Here is a 23470-nt window from a genome sequence, read left to right as displayed (position 1 = left end):
CAGGGCCTCCTGTGCAGGGCCGTGTGTGACCACCCTGGCCAGGCCTCCCGACCCACGCCGGGCCCCGCGGCCCAGGGTTGCCACAGCAGCTGTAACGGGCTTGTGTCTTTCCTCTGACACGTTCTCCTTTCTTCAGATCACAAGGAACACGACGCCCATGTACAGGACGCCAGAAATCGTGGACTTGTACTCGAACTTCCCGATTGGCGAGAAGCAGGACATCTGGGTAAGGCGGCTGGCCCCTGGGCCTGGGCAGCCTGACTGGCCCCCTGGGGCCCTGGGTGAGGCTGCGGCCACCCAGCCCTCGTCTCCCCTTTCTCTTCCTCTCCTCTGGTGGTTCTTTCTCCTTTTCTGCAGCCCTGGTGACACTGTTAGTGGACAGGGGCTGACGGTGGGGCGCTGAGGGGTGGAGGCCAGTGTTGCCCAGCCCCAGCCCGAGATGGGTTGTTCCTGCATGCCTGGACCTGAACTTGTCTGGTCCGAGCCCCTTCGAAGGCTAGGGCTCACAGAGCCAGTCTGCGTGACCAGCGTTGGGCCTTCCGGATGGCCTTGCAGCTGTGTGCTGACCTGGTGATGCCGGAGCTGTGACTGGGCCCGAGGCCTTACGGGGTCTCAGAGTGAGGTCAGGCCCATCCTCTAGGACATGTCCCGTCGGTGGAGGGCGGTCCCTGTGTACGCTGAACGTGGGGCCTGACTGAGTGGGTGTCTACTGACCCCTTGGTTCAGCATTAGGGCTTGGAGCTCAGGGAGCCCTGCTCCTGCCCATCCGAGGTGCCCTGTGGCCTCCCTGGTGCCCTGAGAGCAAGACTCGGGGGCCCTGAACCCCCACCTCAGGGCTCCCATCCAGGTCCAGTAGGCCCGTGACCCACGGCCCCAGTGCTTGGGGAGCCTTGTGCTGGTGAGTGGAGACTGGTGGACACGCGTGAGCTGGTTGACTCCAAGTGGACGCCTTCAGCCCGTCCCAGCCCAAGGACCGCATGCATGAGCTGGAAGGTGGGGCTTGGCCTGGTCTGGGCCCCGCATGAGCCTCAGTCCCCTCAACGTGCTGGACAGTCTTGGTTTCCTGTCCTCCTGTGGCAGGTGCTGTGGTGGAGGCAGGGAAGGGGTGCGGGGCTGGCAGCCCCCGACTCGTCCCTGGCGCTCAGCACGGCCGCTTGGCGGGTAGAGCCCACCCTGGGATAGGAGCTTGGTGTTTGGAAAGGACTTTCTCATCAGAGAACGGAGGGTTCGGCTTTATTGGCCACTCTGACCTGGCTGGTGTCTGCGCCCCGCGAGTGTAGACTGAGGCCAGCGGACGGGGCAGAGCTGGCAGGCCTTCCTGTCTCCATAGGCCCTGGGCTGCATCCTATACCTGCTCTGCTTTGGGCAGCACCCGTTTGAGGACGGGGCGAAGCTTCGCATCGTCAATGGGAAGTACGCGATCCCCGCCGACGACACACGCTACTCCGTGTTCCATGGCCTCATCCGTAAGTCCCAGCGCAGCCCACCCCACCCTGAGCACGTGTCCTGAGTGGCAGCTTCTGCTGATCTTGTTCTTCACATCTTCCTTCCCTGCTTGCTTTTAAAAGCAGTAGTGTAAGCAAGACACGGGCCTCCAGGGCCCACCGCCCTGCAGAGCGAGGGGAGCTGCCCGCCCGGGGCGCCAGCCCTGCCGCCCTCAGAATGAGCTCTGCCTCTGCCGTAGGTGCCATGCTCAAGGTCAACCCGGAGGAGCGGTTGTCTGTCACCGAGCTGGTCAACCAGCTCCAGGAGATCGCCGCCGCCCGCAACGTGAACCCCAAGTCACCCATCACCGAGGTGGGCTTCCACGTGCTGCTTGCGATAATGCTGTGGTGCTTTAGATCCAGGTGGTCAGGTGGTCTGTCTTCACTCGGCTCTTGCGGAGGGAGGAGCACCCGGGGTCGCCTGAGGGGCAGTGTGCCGTCCTGTGGGGTTCCTGGAGCCGGGAGACAGAGCCCAGGGTGGGACTCAAGAGGTTCAGAGTGGGTGAGGTTCAGAGAGGCCAGTGGCGAGGAGGAGAAGGCCGCTGAGGCAGGTCGGCCTGGGCTGCCCTGTGGTCTTTTCAGAGAACCTGGGCCCCCGGGTGGGCCAAGTCTCGGGTGGCGTTTGGGCCCAAGATCCAGGGGCAGCCAGCCCGTGTGTGCTCCTGAGGATGGCTCCACAGGAAAGGCAGAAGAGCCTGAGGAAGCACACAGGCTGCTCCCACTGGGGCTCGTGAGCATGCGCTGCTCCAAGTGCTTCTAGAGCCTGGGACCTGGGGGTCAGACGTCAGCCCAACCCTACACCCCGCTGTAGGGTTTTTCTGCCCGGGGCCTCGAGGGAGAGAAGTCAGCTGGTCCTCACTGGCCCTGATGGACTCTGAGACCAGGAGGCTGGGCTGGAGTCGGGAGTGCCGGAGGCTCTGTACGCTGCGGCCTGGGGCCTCCGAACATGTTCCCCACGTCCTGGGCCTGCAGCCTCAGAGCACGTTCCCTGCAGCTTCCGAGCCGGTGTGGAGCCTGCAGTCCCACCAAGAGGTGCTCCGTGTTTTCGGGAAGCTGATGAAACAACAAAACGAAGGTGTTGGTTTCTGAGTGAATGACACAGTTGAGCTAAGACACATGTGCCTGCCGTTTTCTGGTGTTATTTTAAGATTCCTTGGAGCAGTCCATTTATCACTGACCACTTCCGGTGCATTGCGTACCATAGAGGCCATAATAGAGTGGTTCTTGAGTTTAATGTGTCATGTTAACCTGAAAGTAAGAATGTTCAGAAACTCTGGAAGAGACTTCAGAGAACTTCTGCGTAGCTTGTAGAGAGTGGACGCGGAGCTGCAGTTGCTCCGGCTGGGAGAGCGCGAGGGAGTAGGCTCGTCTGCGCCCGTCGCGGGGAGCCTGAGGTCTCCAGGGTGGTTGTGTTGCGACGGCAGCTGATGCGGCCTCGGGCTCAGCCCCCGGGACACGCGCTGTGCTCTGTGGCCGCGCTTCGTGGCTGTCATCCCGCCTGAGCCTCCACGGGTCCCGTGCTGTGTCCTGTCGACAGCAGGGCCCGCCGGCTCGGTGGGTGGGGTGGGTTCACGGCTGCTGCCTGTGTTGTGAATGGAGCTGTGTGTCTGGGTGGCCCCACGGACCAGCCCTGGGTTCTAGGACTCGTCGGGATCCTGGGGGGTCCTTTGTGGTTCCATAACGAGCTGGGTGGACTTGGTGGGTGATGTGTCCCGATTGCCTGGCCTGACGTGAGTTTGCACCTTTCCAGCTCCTGGAGCAGAATGGAGGCTATGGGCATGCGGCCCCTCCCGGCTCCACGGGCAGCGGTGAGTATCCCTGGGAACCCAGTTCACAATTCCTGAGCCGCCCCTAGACTCAGCAGGGCCATTCCTTGGTGAGGCTCAGGACCAGCGAGGGGGCAAGAGGTTGGGCACCTGCCTTCTGCCCTGCCCACCATCGGGGCAGCCTGGGTCCTCTGAACCCCAGTCTCGCCCGAGGGGTGCTGGGGGGACTGCCTGTAGGCTGCCTCAGCCTTGGGCCCCCGGGGGACTGGGTTGGCCGCAAGGGTCTCCAGCGAGTGTGGCCCCTGCCCGGCCAGATGCGGGGGCTCCTTGAGGCTAGCCCACGGTGACTCCGGGGGTGGCCCCGGAGGAGGTGCGTGAGGGAGCAGAGCGGCTGTGTGGGGACCACAGGGGCCGTGTCTGCTCACTGTGAGGAGGGCTTGGGTGGGGAGGTGGATCTGGTGGGGAGCGGGGGGCAGGTGGACTTTATTCATGGCTCGGGCGTGTTTGCTGAGAGGGTTGCTCTTGATCTGCTAGTTAGCCTGGGGGCTCTGGGGGCCGGTGCAGCCAGCCCTCAGTGTGGCTGCCCCAGAAGGTTCCAGACACGCCTCTGCCCTGTGTCTCCAGGGCCACCCCTCCCTCACTCTCAGGGTCATGCTGCAACTCGTCGCCTCCAGGGCTGATGCTGGCAGCTGGCTGGCCCGTGTCCTGGCTCCTTGTTCACCAGAGTGGCTCTGGCTCAGCTGCCTCCTTGGGGCACAGTGTGGGGGGCCACTTCAAGGTGCCTGGACAGACACCCCACGTGCGTACGGGGTGCCTGGCAGAGGGCTGGCATAGGTGTCACACACGCATTGCCCCTGGATCCAGAGGCCACAGGCTGCCCCTCACGGGTGCATGTGGAGCCTCCTTTCCGTCCTCACCCCGACCTGTGCACTCACGACCTGTGTACACTCCAGGGTGTAGTCGTGCCCTGGACCCTGGTGTCAGGGCCTTTGTGGGCTGCTGCTCCGGCCTCGTCAGGGTGGCCGCTGGGGGCCTGTTGCCCTGCAGACCAGCAGAGTAGGGGGCCGCCGTGGCCTTCCTGTGCCGCACGCGGCCCTGCTCCTGCCCCCTCCTCTTCCCTCTTCTCCCCACGCATCTGCAGCCTGCGTCTGTGGGCGTGTTCGTACCTTGTGTACCAACCTGGTCACCCCCGCTGGGCTCCAACATGTGTTTGTCAGAGGCGGCATCCCTGCTGGTGTCCAGCAGGCACTGGGAGTGAGTTCGGTGAATGTCTGGGACATGGGAACAGCCTCACGCGCCCAAAGGCTCTGGCCTGCGGATGTAGCCAGGCTCTGCCCTGGGTTCATTTCTACCCAGTTCATTCTCGCACCGGGGCATGGAACACAGGTGGAGAATGCTGGCCCAGGCTGAGGGACGTGCCTGCTGCGGCGCCCGGGCTTCTGGACACGTCTGTCTCTGCCTGCAGGTCTGGTGGTCGCTGAGTACGAGCAGCCTTATGGCGGGTTCCTGGACATTCTGCGTGGGGGCACCGAGCGCCTCTTCACCAACATCAAGGACACCTCCTCCAAGGTCATCCAGTCCGTTGCTAAGTGAGTTAAGGACGCACAGGCACATGAGTTCTCTGCTGTGTGATTTTTGAAGCCTTGGGCGCGGACCTGCGTCCAGACTGCAGAACCCGCACTTACGGCCGGGTGAGCGTGCGTGCTCAGCATCAGCCTGGCCCCCCCGACACGAGCTCAGGCGTCACCACATTCCTGCCCTAGCGCTGGAGGGCATGTGCTGGAGACCATACACACTGGGTCTGGGCCGTGTCTCTCCTGAGGGTGGCCCTGTCCACGGAGATGGCAGCCACGCACACAGCCTGCTTGTGCTCCGAGAGGTCTTGGCTTTGACCAGGGAGTCCCAGGAGTCAGGTTCTGTCTGACATGTGCCTGCCTCGTTGGGGCAGGGGCGGCCTGTGTGTCTGTGCTGTGAGCCGCTGGATAATGCAGCCCTCACAGTCATGCAGACCTCACTTGTCTTCTCTGTGCCGTGGTTATTATTGTACATCCACGGCTGTTGGGGACACAGGCAGGGGCTCACGCGCTCGTGCATGAGTGTGAGTTGGCGTGTGTGTGCACACGTGTGTTGTGTAGGTGGACTCGGTGGTGCCCTAGTGCTCTGCCTCTGACGTGATCGTGTAGGATGAGAGGAGCTTGGTGTCCACCCGGCGCGGGCTTTGGCCGGGCAGGGTGCCTGCTCGCCCCTGCGTGGTGTGGCCCTTTGTGGTGCCCGGGCCACACCTCGTCACCAGCAGGAAGGTCAGAGGCACATCTGTCGGTCTGGTACCTGGCTGCCCAGAGTCCTGACCACAAGAGGCGGCGCGGCCGTCACGGGCCGGAGGACCCTGCTGTGGGCGGGCAGAGGGCCCTGCTCGGGGCCTCCCCATCAGCCGTCTGTGCCGCTGCGTCCCGGGGGCGGAGGGCAGCCTTGCGTGTGGTGGCTGCCCCCAGCCTGCAGCTCTCCCTGCACTTCCACTGACGAGGTGCCCACGGCCGCACTCACATCCTCCTGTCTTCCTCCCAGTGGGGTTCGTCGTGGGGTCTTGGGTGGACCCGGCAGGAACAGCAGGCCGACAGCAGTCAGCAGACTTGAGAGAAGCCGCTCGGCCTTGCTGGGAACCGAGTTCCCACGAGGCTGAGGTACAGGCCTGCGGGGCCAGCCTTGCTGGAAGGCCCTCTGAGCACCAGGGCCAGGTGGGTAACTGCCTCTTGCCCGGGATGCCCCGTTGCTTGTGAAGCTGGTTTAAGGTACGGGCCTGAGCGCACTTGTCTAGGGGCTCCATGCTGAGGCCTGGCACAATGATGCCCCTGGATGGTGACCTGTTACTGCACTCCCCACAGCAAGGCCAGGACGGGATGGATGGGACCTCAGACCCTCCCTGAAACCAAGGAGGCCGTTCCCCACACAGGGCAAGACCAGATGGGGGGACCCAGCTCTGGACGCTGGCTGGGGGAAGGGCATCCCTGCGGCCACTGGCTCGCATGTGTGTGGGGAGCGCACCCTGGGCCTGTGGGCCTCGACCACCAGGCAGGCAGATGGTTTGCAGGGAATGGCCTTTGCCCTGTGAGTCAGACAAGCGCAGCAGCCATTATACTTGAGCTCGCCAGGGGCTTTCTCCAGGTCTGGCACAGGGTCCAGTCAGGGCCTGGTGACAGGGCCCCTCCAGGGCCACTCCACTCCGGGTCTGCAGGCGGGACCCTCTCTCAGGGTGTGTGAACCCGCCCTGTGGCCTCTGGCTCGCAGTCCTGATCCTGAGCTCCTGCCCGTCTGTGGTCTCTTGGTTTTAGGCCCAGGCCCCATATGTACACATGTTTGTGTTCTCCTGTTGGTTTCTCAGTGGCTTTAGGCGCAGGCCCCACACGCCAGGTTCTCACGGTCACCTCCGCCAGGCGCCCTCAGTTCCCAGTGTGGTGTGTCTGACCTGCCCACCCCCGTGCTGGTGCCCTGGTCCCTCACAGGGGCAACAGGGCGCGTGGCCGGGCTGTGCCAGCCGCCCCAGCACTCAGCGTCCTATGTGCAGCCTCGTGGCCTCTGGGCCTGGGACGCAGACCTCCGGCCACGTGTCCTTGTGAACTGCTGCTCCGGCCTTTGCTCTGTTTCCTGACAGTGTTTGTTTCTCCCGCTGACTTTGTGTCGTACGCTATAGACTGTGAAGGTAGTGAATGTGGCCGGCACTCTCCACGCCTGCTGCTGGCGTTGCTTGGCCACAGGTTTGTCCACACTCCCTCTGTGCCCTCCGTCTTCTGCCGTGGAGGCCTATCCTGCCTGGCTTGTCAATAGAGCGGGCCTGCCCTGGCCTTCCTGTGGTCGGGACTCTTTGCTTTCACTCCTATGGGCTTGGGTTCTGTCCTTGGTCAGGGAACCGCATGGTGCAGCCGGGGGGAAAAAGAAAGACACATTATAAATGTCTCAGTATACCGGAGATGTAGCTTTGATGGCCCTGTGGTTGCAGGTTTGACTTTCTGATGCACCTAGACCTTCCTTTGGGGACTTTGCTCGAGCCCTGCTCACCCCCCCGCACAGGAGGCGGCACCCCCTCTGCCCACCCGAGGGCGTCAGCTGCCCTCACTCAGCTCTGCTTCATGTGCAGTTGAGAGTAAACCTGTCACGTTGCTGTGTGGTCTCTGAGGGTGTGGGTTTTCCCCACCTCATGGTTCGTTTCAGGACAGCTGGTCTTCAGGGGCTGCCTCTCCTGGTGGCCGCATGGTGCAGGCAGGGGTCGGGGGTGGGCGGTAGCGAAAGTGACCGGCCCACCCAGGCTGGACCTGCAGAGGGAGGCCCCCCCCCCCCCCCCCCAGCCAGTGATGAAGACCGAAGCAGCAGACTGCAGTGGGGAAGTCGGCTGTCTTTAAGTTTGGGGGAATTCACATTTTAGAGGTCATGTCACTCCTCAGTTCATCTACAAATTCTTTGCTTTAGAAATGAAAATCCTGATGTTGCCACAGATTCTGATCCCAAAATTCACATGTAAGTTACCCAAAATTGCCAGCAATGTTTTTAAAAATAAGAACAGAGACAAACTTATTTTATGTCAATTTTTTTCAAGCATCTGTTGTTAGATGTGTTTAGACTCACCCATGACACGTACTTGGGGAGGGGTGGTATGAAACATGAGCTGTGAGTCTGAAGAAAATAACCTAACGAGTGTATGTTGCTGAGATCATGGGTATGTGTCAAAGAAAAAATTGGATCTCGTATAATAACAGCAAGATATAGTAGATCTGATCTGTTAACAGATCTGATCATGAAAAGCCATTTCTTAGGAAAAGCTGATAAAATATGAAGAGATGTTTTTATAACACCAGAGTAAGAAAGATAAATGTGACTAAAAGCATATAAGCCTTGGAGAAGTGGTTAATAAATTTAAATGACTTAAAAATTCTCTGTTCCTTGAAAAAGCACATTTCTTTAACAAGAGAATGTGGCAGTGGATTGGGAGTAAATACGTTCAAACTGTGTGAATCATGACTTTTATCCATAGGATTATAATAAGCTTCCCGCGAGGCTCAGTCAGTAAAGAACCCACCTGCAATTGCGGGAGACCTGGGTTCGATCCCTGAGTTGGGAAGATCCCCTGGAGAAGGGAAATGGCTACCCACTCCAGTATTCTTGCCTGGAGAATCTCACGGACAGAGGAGCCTGGCGGGCTGCAGTCCATGGTCACAGAGTCGGTCATGACTGAGTGACTTAGCGCATGGAGCTTCATGGCTTCCCAGGTAGTACTAGAGGTAAAGAACCCGCCTGCCAATGCAGGAGACAAAAGAGACGTGGGTTTGATTCCTGGGTCAGGAAGATCCCCTGGAGGAGTGCATGGCAACCCACTCCAGTACTCTTGCCTGGAGAATTCCCTGGACAGGGGAGCCTGGCTGGCTGTATCATCCATGGGGTCGCAGAGAGGTGGACGCGACTTGGTGACTAAGCAGCAAAACAAAGTGTGAATAAACACAGAAGAGGGTCAGCTCTGTGCTGCTCATAGACCGCATCGCTGGGTTGTGTGTTTTGACCCACTCTGACAGTCTGTCAGTTGGTGCATCGGTCACCGGTGTGTAAAGTGCTTATTGGCACACAGGCCAGCCTTGCTTCCCTGCATTTCTCACACAGGCAGGTCTGTGTCAGCCCCATGTCCGCGAGTCTGTAGGCACCTTTTCCCAACAGCATCTGTTCACTTTGTGTCTCCACGTCCCACTTGGTAGTTCTTGGAACACTTCAGATGTTTTGTCATTATTGTATGTGTTGTTGTATCTGTGATCAGTGAGTGGCCTTCTGTGTTGCTATGAGACCCGCTGAAGGGCTTGGACGATAGTTAGCAGTTTTTAATAATGAAATACTTTTAATTGAAGGGATGGCACTGTCTTTTGGGCATAACAGACCCCAGAGTAATGTGAACGTAACTAATACGCCCTAAAGTCTGCATGGCTCGCTTTGCTGGGTCCCGGCTCACTGCGGGGGACTGGAGCTGAGCCTGCCGTGTTCCCACAGCGCCTGGGGTTGGATTAGTAGGGATGAAGCACAAGCTGGAATCAAGATTGCCAGAAGAAATATCAATAACTTGAGATACGCAGGTGACACCACCCGAATGGCGTAAAGCAGAAACGAGCTAAAGAGCCTGTTGATGAGAGTGAAAGAGGAGAGTGAAGACACTGGCTTCAAACAGCACATTAAAAAGCAGAGACGTTACTTTGCTAATGAAGGTCCATCTAGTCAAAGCTATGATTTTTCCAGTAGTCATGTATGGATGTGAGAGCTGGACCATAAAGAAGGCTGAGTGCCAAAGAATTGATGCTTTTGAACTGTGGTGTTGGAGAAGACTCTTGAGAGTCCCTTGGACAGCAAGGAGATCAAACCAGTCAATCCTAAAGGAAATCAACCTTGAATATTCATTGGAAGGACTGATGCTGAAGCTCCAATACTTTGGCCACCTGATGCGAAGAGCTGACTCATTGGAAAAGACCCTGATGCTGGGAAAGATTGAAGGCAGGAGGAGAAGGGGACGACAGAAGATGAGATGGTTGGATGGCATCACTGACTCGATGGACATGAGTTTGAGCAAGCTCCAGGAGCTGGTGATGGACAGGGAAGCCTGGAGTGCTGCAGTCCATGGGGTCGCAAAGAGTCGGACACGACTGAGCGACTGAACAACAGCTGTCTGTTTTCTAGTCCTTGTTGCTTTCTTGTTCTTAGTTTTTTTGTTTTTCATTCTTTTTCTATTTTTTGTGGTTTTAATTGAACCTTTTCTATGATCCCATTTTCTCTCCTTGCTCACCTTACCACTTATACATCCTTTCTTTGCTGGTTTCAGTGGTTGCCCTGGTGTGTGCACTTCCCAGCTGACCCAGGTCTGCTTTCAGATAGCATGCTATTCCTGACTTCACAGTGTGACAGTGTGCTTCCTGACTTCACAGAAACCCTACAGCTACCTTCCTATCCCCACATCACTGCTGTTCATATCTCCTCAGTTCTCGAGGACGGGGTCTCGGGGTACAGATCCCGGCTGCTGGTTTTTCTCCCAGCACTGCAGACACCTGGCTTCACTCCTGGCCTGTGCGGGCTTTGGGGTGAAGCCACAGGCGTAATTCTCACCGCAGGCCCCTATAGGTGGTGTCCCCTGCCCCAAGCTTCTTTCAGGATTTTGTCTTTATCTTTGATTTTTCTGGAAGTTGAAACTGACATGCCCTAGGGTAGTTTTTCTGGCGTTTGTCCTGCTGGGTGTTCTCTGGGCTTCCCGGTTCTGTGGTTTGGTGTCTGATGCTGATCTAGGGAAATTCTTAGTTGAAATGTATGGCGTGTCTTCTGTCCTTCCCTCTCTTCTCCTTTCGGGGTCCCCGTTATGTCACGAGCTCACTCCACAGACCTGGAATGTTCTGTGCTGTCCTCCAGCCTGTTCTCTTGGCTTTTGGGCTTTCGGGGATTCTGTCAAGATCTAGCTCAGAGGTTCCTCCTCAGCCATGTCCAGTCTACTCATCATCAAAGGCAGCCTTCTTTTCTGCTCAGGGCCTCCACCTCGCATTTCCTTCTGGCTTTCCCTTAGAATTTCCACCTCTGTGCTTACTGTCTGACCTACACACTGCCTGCTTTATCCGTCAGCGCCCTCAGCACACCAGCCCTGGCTGTTCCTGTTTTTTACGGCTGCTGGGTCTTCCTTACTGCATGGGCTTTACTCTTTTGCGCCGGGGAGGGCTGCCCTCCCGCTGCGGTGCTCAGGCTTCTCCTGGTGGGGGCTTCTGCTGTTCCGAGCACGGGCTGCAGGTTGTGTGGACCCAGCAGTCACAGCCCCCGGTTTCCAGAGCAGAGGCTCAGCAGCTGTGGCACTTGTGATGCATGGTCTCAGTTGCTCTGTGGCATGTGGGATCTTCCCAGATCAGGAATTGAATCCTTGTCCCCTGCATTGGCAGGCATGTTCTTTACCACTGAGCCACCAGAGAAGCCCCCACCCCAGCTGTTTAAGTTCCCAGTCTGATAACTCCAGCGTCCCTGCCATGTCTGGTTCTGATGCTTGTTCTGTCTCTTTAGACTGTTTCTTGCCACTCGGTACCTTGTAATTGTTTAGCCAGACATGATGTACTGAGTCAGAAGCTCTGTCTTCATTTTTGTTGTCATCTCTCTCCCAAACCCTCTCTCAGTGCCCACCTTTAGTACTGAGAGGATAAAAGTCCTTCCTGTTGGGTCCTGCCTCCCCCTCGCGGTTTATAATTTCTCCTTCACCTCGTAGGTAGATGTCACTCCGCACGTGCACACATACACGTGTGTGCAGTCATCCAGGCACATGCGTGCATGCTGACAGGCTGCAGACTGAACCCTGCAACCTCTCAAGGACTTGCTTCAGTTTCGGCTCTCACGAGTTAATGGTAGAAATTTCCTGTAATAACCAAGTTCCCTTTGTTCTTAATTCCAGCTATGCGAAGGGAGATCTGGATATTTCTTACATCACGTCCAGAATCGCAGGTACGTTTGCCAGCTTTAGCTGCAAGGACATCTTCTGCTTCTTTCCTGTCTGGTGCCGTGTGCCAGGTGCCGGCCTTGGGTGTCCACCCCTGCATCCAGTGTGCCCCCAGGCCCTGCAGCCGATAGTCCCACGTCAACCCAGGATCCCGGTCAACCCCCCCACCTCTGGTCTGGAACGTTCTGGAATGCTGAGGCCTTCAGAGAAGTGATGTGTGGCCACACATATTAAGTCCAGACGCTTGGAGACCCTGTGGTGCTTCGGGCTGTGTAGAGGCTGAGTCTCAGGAGGGTCTCGGGGGCACTGTCCAGGGATCCCTGGGGATCTGACGAGCAGCAAGGCAGGGCCTAGGGCCCTCTGATCTCCCCTTCTCAGGACCACCATACTGATGGGCCAGCAGCCATGAGCAGTGGGGCCTCACACGGCTGACCGTCCGGCCCACGGCTGGAGAGGCTGCAGGGGCCTCTGATCCCCCCTTCTCAGGACCGCCGCACTGATGGGCGAGCAGCCGCGAGCAGCGGGGCCTCACACGGCTGACCGTCCGGCCCTTGGCTGGAGAGGCTGCAGGGGCTCCTGTCTTTCAGTCATGTCGTTCCCGGCGGAGGGTGTGGAGTCGGCCATCAAGAACAACATTGAGGATGTGCGGCTGTTCCTGGACTCGAAGCACCCAGGCCGCTACGCCGTCTACAACCTGTCCCCACGGACCTACCGGCCCTCCAAGTTCCACAACCGGGTGAGCAGCGGACTCATGCCGATGCTCAGGGTCCAGCCTGGACACCACCTGGGCGGCGGGGGGCGGTTTCCGAGGATCTCAGTCACCGAGCCCACAGTGCGCCCAGAGGGGACACAGTCCATGCAGCGCCCTCTGCTGTCGCTCAGCTCATGGAAACAGCGCGGACGCAGCAGTCTCTGCAGCTTTGGCCGCGTCCGGCGGAGCCTGGCGCCCGAGTCCTCTGCACGCCCGGGGAGGGGGGTGTCGGGTTGTGTGGGGAGGCCCATGTCTGCACCCCACTGGTGAGCTGCCCTCCCTGCAGGTCTCCGACTGCGGCTGGGCGGCCCGGCGGGCCCCGAGCCTCCGCAGCCTGTATAGCCTCTGCAGGAACATGCACGGCTGGCTCCGCCGGGACCCTGGCAATGTCTGCGTGGTGCACTGCATGGTGAGCGGGCCAGGCTCCCTGGGCACACGGGGCAGAGGGGGCCTCCAGGCTCCCGGGTGGTGGCACTGGGGGCCACAGGAGTGACCGTCTGGGCGGGCTCTTCCGGGGCTCCTCGCCAAGCCAGGCACTGCTCCTGGCAGTGGCTCTGCTCCGGCCTGTGGCCGTGGCCCAGGCCTGGTGCCCCAGGGTGGGTCCAGTCATCCCAGGGCAGCGGACCTTGGAGGGAATAGAGGCTGTCGGGGAGGGTGGGGGTGCAGGCCCTGCACCTGCTGTGTCCACACCTGGGTCCCCTGGCAGCAAGGCTTCTGGCAGAAGACTGTCCTCACGTGGGTCTTCCTGCCTCTTTGGTGGAAGATGGTGGGTCCCCTCATGCAGAGGCTGGTCTGCCTTCTGGGACCCTGTCTGACCCTCTTCTGGGGCTGAGGGTTTGTGGACATCCTGTCCAGCGGAGTACCTGCTGGAACCTACCCTTGGAGGTCAGCACTGCCATCCTGGTGTTGGTGACGTCAGGCAGGAGTGACGATGGGGTGTCATGTGGGTGCCCGTGGGTGGCCGGGCGCAGAGGTTGGGTGGGGACTGTGAGGGTGAGCAGTGTGTGGTCTGCCGCCTCAGGCCTTCTGCTGTGGAGCCCTGTGTCCTTGCCTCAGGTGGGGTTTCCTTAGCCCCCCAAGGAGCCCAGGCAGAGGCCCTGACTGTCCCCGGGGAGTGAGCAACGCCCGCACACGCCCTGTGCTCTGTCCTAGGATGGGAGGGCGGCGTCGGCCGTGGCTGTGTGCTCCTTCTTGTGCTTCTGCCGGCTCTTCAGCACTGCGGAAGCTGCTGTGTACATGTTCAGCATGAAGCGCTGCCCGCCAGGCATCTGGCCATCCCACAAGAGGTACGGTGTCTGCCTTTCCCAGTGTCGTGGCCTCTTGCTTGGTGGGCGGGGGGCATGTGGCCTGGTGGCTCCATTTCGCAGGTGGAGCGGCATCTGGGGGCTCTCTGGCACACATGAGGGCAGCACCCGCTCTGTGCTGTGTCCTCCGCATCAGGGTCTGTGAGACATGTGGGTTTCCAGGCTGTCTTTGCTGACTGCTTACATGAGATGGTTTCCTGGGGCTGCAGCTGGCCCCTGCCCACCCGCCACCTTTCTGGGGCCACTGCCTGCGCCCAGACCAGCTTGCCTTGCTTCCATCCACCTCACAGCAAGAGGGCGCCTGGTGCTCTGCCTGAGGAGTCCTTAGGCCCCTGGAGTCCCTGGGAAGGCTTCCCTCTTCTGTGGGGAGGGCCTTGGAGCATGGAGAGCCGGGGCCCTGACCCTGGGGGGAGACTGGGGAGCGTCCAGGCTGGTGAGGTGCCACTGTGGGTATCACTCTCACTCGATAGTGGGATGCCCTGGGGTGGCCGCGTGGCCTGGTTGGTGGGCTGGGGAGCTTGCTCTCTCCTGGTTGTCGGCCCAGCCTGTTGGCTCACTGCCCAGGGCAGCACCTTGTCCCTCAACCCCGAGAGGGCGTGTCTTCTGTGTGGCTCCAGGTGGTGGGGGTTGGGGGTCCCATCCTCTGTGCAGAAGGTGTAGGAGAGCAAGGGCTGGGCTGCCAGGCTGGCGTCTGACCCTTTCGGCATGTCAGCCTCCTGTAATGCAGGCACAGTCAGGGCTCCGGAGCTGTGCCTGCAGCAAGGGCCCCACTCAGGGCTGTGGTCAGAGCCAGCAGATCGTTGCTGGTGTGTGCCTGGCCCCGGGCCCCCACTAGACCCCAGGCTGCCGCCCTGGAGATGCGCAAGTGTGGAGTGTCTGCCCCCTCCCGCCCCCAGCAACCAAAGAGCAGCGCCAGCTCTGAGCATACCTGCTCCACACCTCGGAGAAGCTGTCTCGGAGCCCTCGGCTGGCCACCAGCCCCAGGAGGGACAGGGCCCACAGGGGATGCAGGCGGGGGTCTGCACCCCAAGGACAGGTTGGCGAGGGAGGCTGCCACTCAAGAGGGCATGAGGTCACCCTGGGGACAGTCAGATGAGGTGGCCTTCACATGAGACTTGGAACTATGTCGGGAGGTGTGGGGTTACTGGGCCGTGTGTTTGAGACTTTGACGAAGTAAGTGGGGGCTGGAGGCCGTGCGTGAGCAGGGAGGGAGCCTGTCAGAAACTCTATGCCCTGGAGGGGCGTAAATGCCAAGGGGCCATGTCAGACTATCCGACAGACGCACCCCTGGGAGAGACGGAGTCCAGAGGATGTCCTGAGGATTCCCCCAAGTTAACGGAAAAGCTCGAGCCTCAGACACCTGGAGGGCACAGCAGGGTTCAGGACAAACCAGAAGGCGCGCCTGGGCCGCCGGGAGCCACCACGGGCGCTCTCCCTGCGGCCAGTGTGGGTGCCAAGAGTGAGCTGAGGGCACGAGGGGAGGCCTGGGACGTGCTCGGGTGACCCAGGAGCTTGTGACAGGAAGCTAGAGCCGGGGAGCGGGTGGTTGTTGGGAGCCGCTTCATGGCACCTGTGGGCTTGCGCTTTGCCCTCATAGAGGTGAGAGGGGGTGTGCGGGCCATGCCCAGTGGCCGGAACTCCTGGTCGTGTCACCCGCCTGCTCTCACTGCCCAGGCTGCCTGCTTCTCTCAGACTCACCTCTGAGACAGTCCACTCCTTGGGTCTTAAGTCTGCTTCCCAGCTCACTCAGGCTGTGGACATGGCTCACGGGTCCTGGCTTCTTGCTGTTGGTGAAAGGTGCCCAGGTCTCCTGGCACACGACGGTCCTACCACAGCTGTCGGGAGTGGTGAGAGTGCTCTGGTAACGTGGAATGTGACAGTTGTGGGTTCAAATTCAGTCGTGGCCCCTGCTTGTTCCTGGGAGACAGGGCCAGAGATGGCGGCCCCACAGAGAGGGGGCGGTGCCTCAGAGGGGACGGTGCCACGCAGAGGGGGCGGAGCCTCAGGGACGGGCGGCGCCACAGCGGGGGCGGAGCCATGGAGCCTTTGAAACACAAAAGGAGCTGCAGGAGCAGATTGCAGATCCAGAGCTGGACGCAGATGGTCTCAGTGGCCAGTCGAGCAAGTCAGCGGGTCAGATCAGAGCCACAGCATGTCCCACGACAGAAACGCGCCTCGGAGCTCTCGGAAAGGCCCAGTCTGGGCCCTTAAATTGCAGCAGGTTGAGAACAATAGAAGTCATGTGAAACGCGTTCCCAGGCCATTGAGGAGTTAATCCAGAAACCAGGACAGCAGATGTTTCCAAGGGAAAAGACCTACTTCTGAGTAGCCATGAGTCAGAGAGGAAGTCTCAAGAGAAATGTAAAGACATTTTGAACTGAGTGAAAATCACATCTGATTCACTAGATGATACTAGAACATTGCTTTGAGGGGAATTTCACGTGAAATGCTTTCATGTGATTGAAGTAAGGTTGATGTCCTGATGGGCTCCAGAGATAAGGAACATGCATGTGACGTAGCGAGTGGGCTGCAGGTGGAGCACGTGGATGGTCGCAGTGGGCCGAGTATGGAGCACATGTGAACCGGCTTGCCTCCTGCCCTCCAGGTACATCGAGTACATGTGCGACATGGTGGCCGAGGAGCCCGTCACGCCCCACAGCAAGCCCATCCTGGTGAAGGCTGTGGTCATGACGCCCGTGCCGCTCTTCAGCAAGCAGAGGACTGGCTGTAGGCCCTTCTGTGAGGTCTACGTGGGGGACGAGCGTGTGACCACCACGTCCCAGGAATACGACAAGATGAGGTGGGCTCGGGCACAGGCCCTTCTGTCTGTGCAGCCTCATGCTCCAGGAGCTGTGGGAGGCGCCAGTGCCCTGGGCATGTGGCCGGGTGGTGGACCTCCGGGCGGCGGGGCTGGGAGAGGTGGGCCTGGGTGGGGTGGGCTGGAGGTAGGGCTGGTGGGGCCCTTGGAGTTTCTCCTGGTCTTTGTGCTGAGTGGGTCCTTGGAAATCATTTCCTAAAGCATCCTCCTGCCCAACCCCCGACATAATTTGGTGGAAAAATCACCAGGCAGGAGGAAATATGGACGCCATCTGCGGGATGGTCTTCGTCAGCACGCGCCTCTCACTTACGTAAGGGAACTGCTTCTCTTGGTTCTGTTCTCCAGAGACTTTAAAACTGAGGATGGCAAAGCGGTCATTCCCCTGGGCATAACTGTGCAGGGGGACGTGCTCGTCGTCATCTATCATGCGAGGTCCACGCTGGGAGGAAGGCTGCAGGCGAAGGTAAGGGGGGTGCCAGCGGCCCTGGGCTCACGGGTGAGCTCAGCCCTCGGCGCGGTGAGAGCCCAGTCCCGCCTGTGTGGCGGAGCCAGTCGGCGGCCTGACCCTGCCCTCGATGCGGCCCCGAGGGCCTGCAGGGCTGTGGCCTGGGGCTCCCCCATGGGCCCAAGGCGCTGCTTGTCAGCAGAGGCATCACCCTGACGTCTGTGTGTCCCGCCACCTGGAGCCCTGCCTGGGCTCTCAATCCCTGGGACCCGTGAGAAACCTGGTGGAGCCCCCACCCGGCCTGCGGACGGCTGCTCCTGTGCTTCCTCCCATAGATGGCGTCCATGAAGATGTTCCAGATCCAGTTCCACACAGGGTTCGTGCCTCGGAACGCAGCTACTGTGAGGTTTGCCAAGTATGTTGGTGCCGCACCGTGGGAGGATGAGAGGGGTTGGGCACCGACACCTTCGCTGCGGGTGGGGCACAGACAAACGCCACGCGGTGGAGACTGGCAGGGGCCCCAGAGGGCCCCTGCAGGAAGCGCCGCTGCTCGCGGTGATGGCTCGGGGAGGCCCCCCAGCGTCGGTGGTGTGGGCTGGAGGCGCCTCTCGTGTTTCCACATGTTGTCGCTCCTTTAAGAGCCTCAAGGCACATTCTTGTCTGTTAGTGTGTTTTCACGTTGATTCCCCGAGTTCTGTATTATGTGACAATGAGACAGATGAGGAATGTCACATCTTTAGGTCTCAGGTTTTCTCTCCTTCAGGGAGGGTGGCTCAGGGCTTCCATAGGCCTTGCTTCCTGAGACGTGTCTCTTCAGAAGCCAGATGATGAAGAAGACTGAGCAGAAGACCTGCGTCTGAGCTGGGGGTGGCGTTTACTGGCTGGCTCGTGTGTGCAGGGAAACACAGGGCTTTCACTGCAGGACTGGAGTGGGTAAACAGGAGGCAGGTGTGACCTGGGGGCTGTGGAACGTCACAGCCGGAACTGAGAGTTCAGCTGCACGTGTGGTAGCAGAGTAGACACGGGAACGTGGTGGAGGTGGGGATGTCTAGTGCTGGGGAAAGGTCAGGCGGCCTTTGTTTGGAGCCCGAGGAGAAGAGGATTCGGTGGAAACACTGCTGGAAAAACCACTGGCCAGAAATTCTCAAGCTGATCTGGAAGACGTCAAACCATAGAATCGAAACTGGAAAAACTGGAAACAGGGACTTCTCTAATGGTCCAGCAGTTAAGACTAAAGCTCCTAATGGAGGGGGCCTGTGTTCGATCCCTGGTCAGGGAACTAAAGCCCATGTGCTACAACTGAAGCTCCAGTACAGCCAAATAAAAAACAATCTGGAAACAGCAAGCAGCTCTTAGAAGGAAAGGATGTGGTTAAATTGCTGAAAACTGAAGATGACCTTTCCAGTGTCCTCAGGGTGGCCTTCAAAGTAAGGAGACCGGCAGCTGATGTGCAGCCATGCGGTGGAGCTGACTTGCGGGCACTTAACGAGAGGAGAGCATCACCAACTTGTAATTCCAAGTCTGGGGGAATCGTCCTTCAAAAGTCACAGCCAGTCAGAGATGTTTTCAGGCAACGGAATGTTTGCGGCACGTGTGTAATGTGTGGACCTGTGGGGCTGTGTCCAGGATATGTAAGGGAGTGTGGGTAGAAAAGAGAAAGCCCCCATTAAAGGTGAGCGGGAGGCTTCTGGTGCTTCAGAGGAATGGCATCCACATGGCCTGTGAGCTCCTGGGTGGGCCGCCGCGTCCCTTGTTTCCCGGGAAGCAGTTTAGGGCTGTGAAGACGCCAAGGAATGTGCCGGGAGCCATGCAGAGTTAGTCTTCTCATGATGAGAACTCCTCATCCTGAGAACTTTCATACGCACAGCGAGGCACTGTTAGCCCTGCTCCCAGAGCCTTAGGCTTAGTGGCTCCATATTGGAAAGAAGCCCCAGTGCTGTTGGTGGTCAGATGGTGAGATGCGGTGTCATGTCTGTGACCCCTTGTATCTGCTCGGGCCTCCCGTGGGGTCCCCATGGCCTGAGAGGCGGCCACCCTTGGGGGTGTGGTCCTGCTTGTGTCTGGAGGGAGACTGGGTTTACTCTGTGTGGACAGGGGAGCTGTGCTTCATTGTGGGTTAGGCCTCTGGAAGTGGACTCATTGGTTAACGAGGAAAAAGACAAGTGGGTGCCTGACGGGCTGTTGAAAGAGAACACTTTTCAGAAGGACTCAGATTCCTTGGGGGGCCTCCTGTGACGGGGGCGGGAAGCAGGTGAGAGTGGGCGGGGCAGTCTGGGGTGAAAGCCAGTGCATTTGTTCCCTGCCCAGTGGGTGGGGCCTGGGCCCTCTTAAGACCGCAGCCCTTGGGGGCGCTGGGGGCTGCACCTCTGGTCACAGACCTCATTGTGTCCTCACTGGCTGCGGAGACCCTGGCCTGGGGGCCACCTCTGGGCTGGACCGGGCAGGGGGGCGGGTTGGGTAGCCACCAGCATGGTGCCGGCAGTGGGCCCTGGGGCCCTCCCGTCCTGGAGCTGAGCTTCCGGAGCCTCATGCCCTCTGTGGGCTGGTCCCCACCTCGTGCACGGGCCCCTCCCCGGCCCTTCACTGCGGTCGCTGTCAGGCTCCCTCCGTGGGCCCCGCGCCTTCTCCTCCCAACGGCCGACTGTCCCTGCGTTGTCTTCTGGGTGTGCCCTGCCGGGACCCGAAGGAGAGCCCTGTGGCTGGGCGGCCGCTCTGCCTGCACCCACGTGGGCCTGGCCTCACCCCACACCAGCCCCCGGTGCCCCCAGCGCGCAGAGGGGGCCGTGGCTGTGAGGAATGGCAAGGACTGACTGGTGGCTGTCACACTGGGGTCACGTGTGCTTGCTCAGCCCGCGTTGTTGAGGCGCGACGCCTCAGGCCCTCGGGGACCCATCATTCCTGTTAGTCCCTCCTCTTGTCGCCTTACTGTTTTTAACACGCACACGCAGTAAGTAGCACAGAGGCCAGCAGAGAATCAGCTGTGGGCCCCTGCCGCCTGGCTGAGGAACAGGCGGGGGTCAGTGCCGTCCTCTGGTGACCTCGGGGAGGAGCACCAGACGGGAATTCCCTGCAGGTGGAGGGCTGCTCAGTGAGCTGGCCGCTGCGGCCAGGCTGCTCCCGCCCTGCAGGGTAGGTCACTGCCTCTGCAGCAGCTCCCAGAGGTCTCGGTTTGTGGGCGTCTGTTCACAAGGGTTTTGCCAGGATGGATGGCATTGTTTTTGTTTGAACCTGCATTTTATGATCTGAGGACCTGATCTGATTTGAACCCCAGGACCTGAGGGGTGACGGGAGCTGGGCTTCTGCTCTGAGAGTGTGGTCGGGTCTTGCTGCTCTCAGACCCTGCAGGCGCCTCTGATTCTTTGCTCGGTGGGGGCTTGCACGTCCAGAGCTTGAGGCGTGGGCAGGCTGCCCGCCAAGAACACAGCCCTGCCCCACGCTTGCATCCTAGTGGACGTTGGGGTGACCTCTGAAGTGCCTGTGGTCCTTCCTAACCTGCATCTGGTCTCCAACTACAGGTATGACCTGGATGCTTGCGACATCCAGGAGAAGTACCCTGACCTGTTCCAAGTGAACCTGGAGGTGGAGGTGGAGCCCAGAGACAGGCCCGGCCGTGAGGCTCCGCCCTGGGAGGGTGCAGGCATGCGAGGGCTGAACCCCAAGATCCTCTTCTCCAGCCGGGAGGAGCAGCAGGACATCCTGTCCAAGTTTGGTGAGATCCTGCATTGCGGGCACACCTACAGGGCCCCCTGCAGAGGTCATCCTGGTGACCCCCCTGTCCGCGGGGTCAAGGAGCTTCCTTCCAGAGTGCTTCTGAGCGAGTGCCGGAAGCCCGCTGGTGGTGACCCTGCGGCTCCCTTGGCCACGGCACAAGTTGCCTGTGTTCTTGGCTGGCTTTTTCTCTATTTTTCATGTGAGGTATATATAGCTAAGTATTCCTGAAAAGCATGTGCACCTCTTGTGTGCACGCCTGTGTGTGCATGGGTACACATGTGTGCATACGTATGACCTGGGGAGGCCTTGGGCAGCAGTTATGGGCCCACGTCGGTTGTCCTGTGGATTCTGGATGTGCAAGCTCGTCCCAGCCCTGGGCCTGGTCCTGGAGCCTTGAGTGGGAGGCCTGACACCCCTTCTTCCTGCAGGAAAGCCAGAGCTCCCCAGGCAGCCTGGGTCCACCGCACAGTATGATGCCGAGGCCGGGCCCACGGACGCCGAGCCCCCGGAGGCGGACTCGCCTCACAGCAGCGTGGACGCCGACCACTTCCTGCACACGCTGGACTGGCGGGGTGGGTCGGCGGGCCTGGCTGCCCCATGGCGCTCCCCTCAACGCCCCCTTGTGCTGAGCCACAGCCGTCTTGCCGTCTTCTTTTGCAGAGGACCGGGACTCCACGACGGGCCCGGAGGGTCCCCTGGCCGAGGAGGGTCCCTCTGCTGTGGCTGAGGATGGCCGTGTGAGCGAGCCGTCCGATGAGGAAGCCCCAACGCCCTCTGTGGAGAGTGGGGACACAGGCGACGAGGATGTGCCCGGCCCCGCCGTGCAGCAGGAGGACAGTGTGGACCTCCTGGGGCTGCACGTGGAGGCGGGGCCCGCGCCCACCCCCCATGCCCCTGGCGGCCTCACCAGCAATGCAGACCTGCTCAGCTGCCTGCTCAGGGCCCCAGATCCTGCTCCAGAGGGAGCTGCGGGGGGCCTGCTTGACGGGGACACGGCCCTGCTCTTTAGCAGCCCGGCCCCTGACCCTTGCACACAGACCACCGCCCCGGATGGTAGGTGCTGCTGCTGGGAGTGGTCTGCTGTTCAGGCACCTTGCACCATCGAGAGGCGGGCGCTGGTCAGCGCTGCCTCCCACTCGGGGCCCAGGTGCCCAGGGAGGGTTGTCCCGGGGTGAGTGCCATGGGCTGAGTGTGCCTGGCAGTGCCCGTGCTCACACCTGCCTGCTCGGTGTCGCCGCAGCTGACCCATTCGGCCTGCTCCTGCTGCCACCTGACGCGGACGCCCCCCCCAGCTCACAGCCTGACCTCTTCGGCGAATTCCTCAACTCAGACGCCTCGGCTGCCCAGCCCGCGCCCTTCCCCTCCACCCACAGTGCTCCACCCCCAGCCTGCGGCACTGACTTCCTGCATCTGGGTGAGGGCGGCCTCCGCTCCTGGGGGCGAACGGGCGGGCATGGCCACGGGTCCTGCCTTCCCCAGGACGGGGGCGCAGCAAGTGTCTGTGCCGTGCACCCTGCTGGGTTCAGGGGGGCGGGAGGCAGGTTTGGGGGCATAGGTGTGTGGCTGGCTGCAGCAGGAGGAGGCCCCTGGAGAAACTCTCAGGTGAGGAACCTCTTAGATGCTGGTCTCAGCACCACCCTCAGCATGTCCACTTGCTGACCCCGCACGCCGCATTCTCAGCCCAAGGGAACCAGTCGGAGGGCGGCCCAGAGGATGTGAGCGCAGCCTGCGGGAGCTTGGGTGCCCAGGAGCTCCTGGGGGCCCCCTTCCCAGCTGCCCGGTCTCCACCTCCTGAGGGCAGCTATTGGGGTGCCAGTTCCCTCCCACCCGCCCAAGCAGGAGATGGGGGCGCCCCGCAGACAGCGCCCGTGGCCAGCCTGTCCCCGGGGCCTGAGAGCCCATGTGAGGCTGTGTGTCCGCCCTGCCGAGGACACTCAGAGAGTGCTGCTGTTCTCCCAGGGGACCTGCCTTCCGAGCCCAGCAAGATGACTGCCTCTGCCAGCCACCCTGATCTGCTGGGAGCCTGGGACGCCTGGGCCGAGGCGCCGGCCCCCACGCTGGCTGCAGACGGTTAGTGGGGAGACTGTGCCCACCCCAGGAGGGGGGTCAGGAGCAGGGCCCTAGCCCCTCCCTGCCACACCTGCGGCTGGTTCTGAAGTTAGTTTTTACCTCAGCTGTTCCTTGATGCCTCCTGCAGGGCCCCAGGGAGGCCGCAGGCTGTCCTGGTCTGCCCTCCTGGGGCTGGGAGGGCGTCTGGCCTCTCGTCACCTGCGTCCTCTAGGAGACCCCGTACTGAGTTGCTCTGGAGGCAGCAGTGTGTGTGAGGCCCGGGCCACATGCCCTGTCAGTTCTGTTCATCGGCGGGCTGTGAGTTTACAGATGTGTATGTGCACGCTAAGTCGCTTCAGTCATGTCTGTCCTTGACCCCGTGGACTGCAGCCTCCAAGGCTCTTCTGTCCATGGGGTTCACCAGGCGAGAATCCTGGAGTGGTTTCCACACCCGCCAGGGGACTGTCCCAGCCCAGGGATCAGCCCGGGTCTGTCTGGGCTCCTGCCCTGGAAGGTGTGCTCTTCATCACTGCGCCTCCGGGGACGCCCTTCACAGACAGGCCTCTGCTGGTCTGACGGGCTGTCGGTCCTTCCAGTTTGCTTTTCTTCATTATGAGTGAGGTGGTTTTTTGTTTTATATTTCATTTGAGAACTGTTCCACGT

At 60.4% G+C, this 23470-nt stretch overlaps 1 protein-coding gene across 5 annotated transcripts in view; it reads left to right on the top strand.

The window, feature by feature from the left end:
• The window catches only part of GAK (cyclin G associated kinase), a 48054-nt gene that overhangs the window by 18319 nt on the left and 6265 nt on the right, over positions 1-23470 (top strand). For 3 of the 5 annotated variants that reach the window (XM_070462492.1, XM_070462493.1, XM_070462494.1), the window contains exons 7-24: positions 137-226; positions 1331-1466; positions 1685-1797; positions 3235-3292; positions 4716-4839; positions 7712-7759; positions 11685-11734; positions 12317-12465; positions 12767-12889; positions 13633-13766; positions 16390-16584; positions 16948-17065; positions 17383-17462; positions 20563-20756; positions 21187-21330; positions 21419-21811; positions 21999-22172; positions 22718-22828. In XM_070462492.1, coding sequence (XP_070318593.1) covers positions 137-226; positions 1331-1466; positions 1685-1797; positions 3235-3292; positions 4716-4839; positions 7712-7759; positions 11685-11734; positions 12317-12465; positions 12767-12889; positions 13633-13766; positions 16390-16584; positions 16948-17065; positions 17383-17462; positions 20563-20756; positions 21187-21330; positions 21419-21811; positions 21999-22172; positions 22718-22828 — 2434 coding nt within the window. The other 2 variants (XM_070462495.1, XM_020899451.2) reach the window with 2 other exon arrangements.

This window comes from Odocoileus virginianus, unplaced genomic scaffold, assembly GCF_023699985.2.
Source record: "Odocoileus virginianus isolate 20LAN1187 ecotype Illinois unplaced genomic scaffold, Ovbor_1.2 Unplaced_Scaffold_5, whole genome shotgun sequence".
Classification (NCBI taxonomy): domain Eukaryota; kingdom Metazoa; phylum Chordata; class Mammalia; order Artiodactyla; family Cervidae; genus Odocoileus; species Odocoileus virginianus.
The sequence above is the reverse complement of the archived record's forward strand: the minus strand, read 5'-3'. Positions and strand labels throughout refer to the sequence as shown.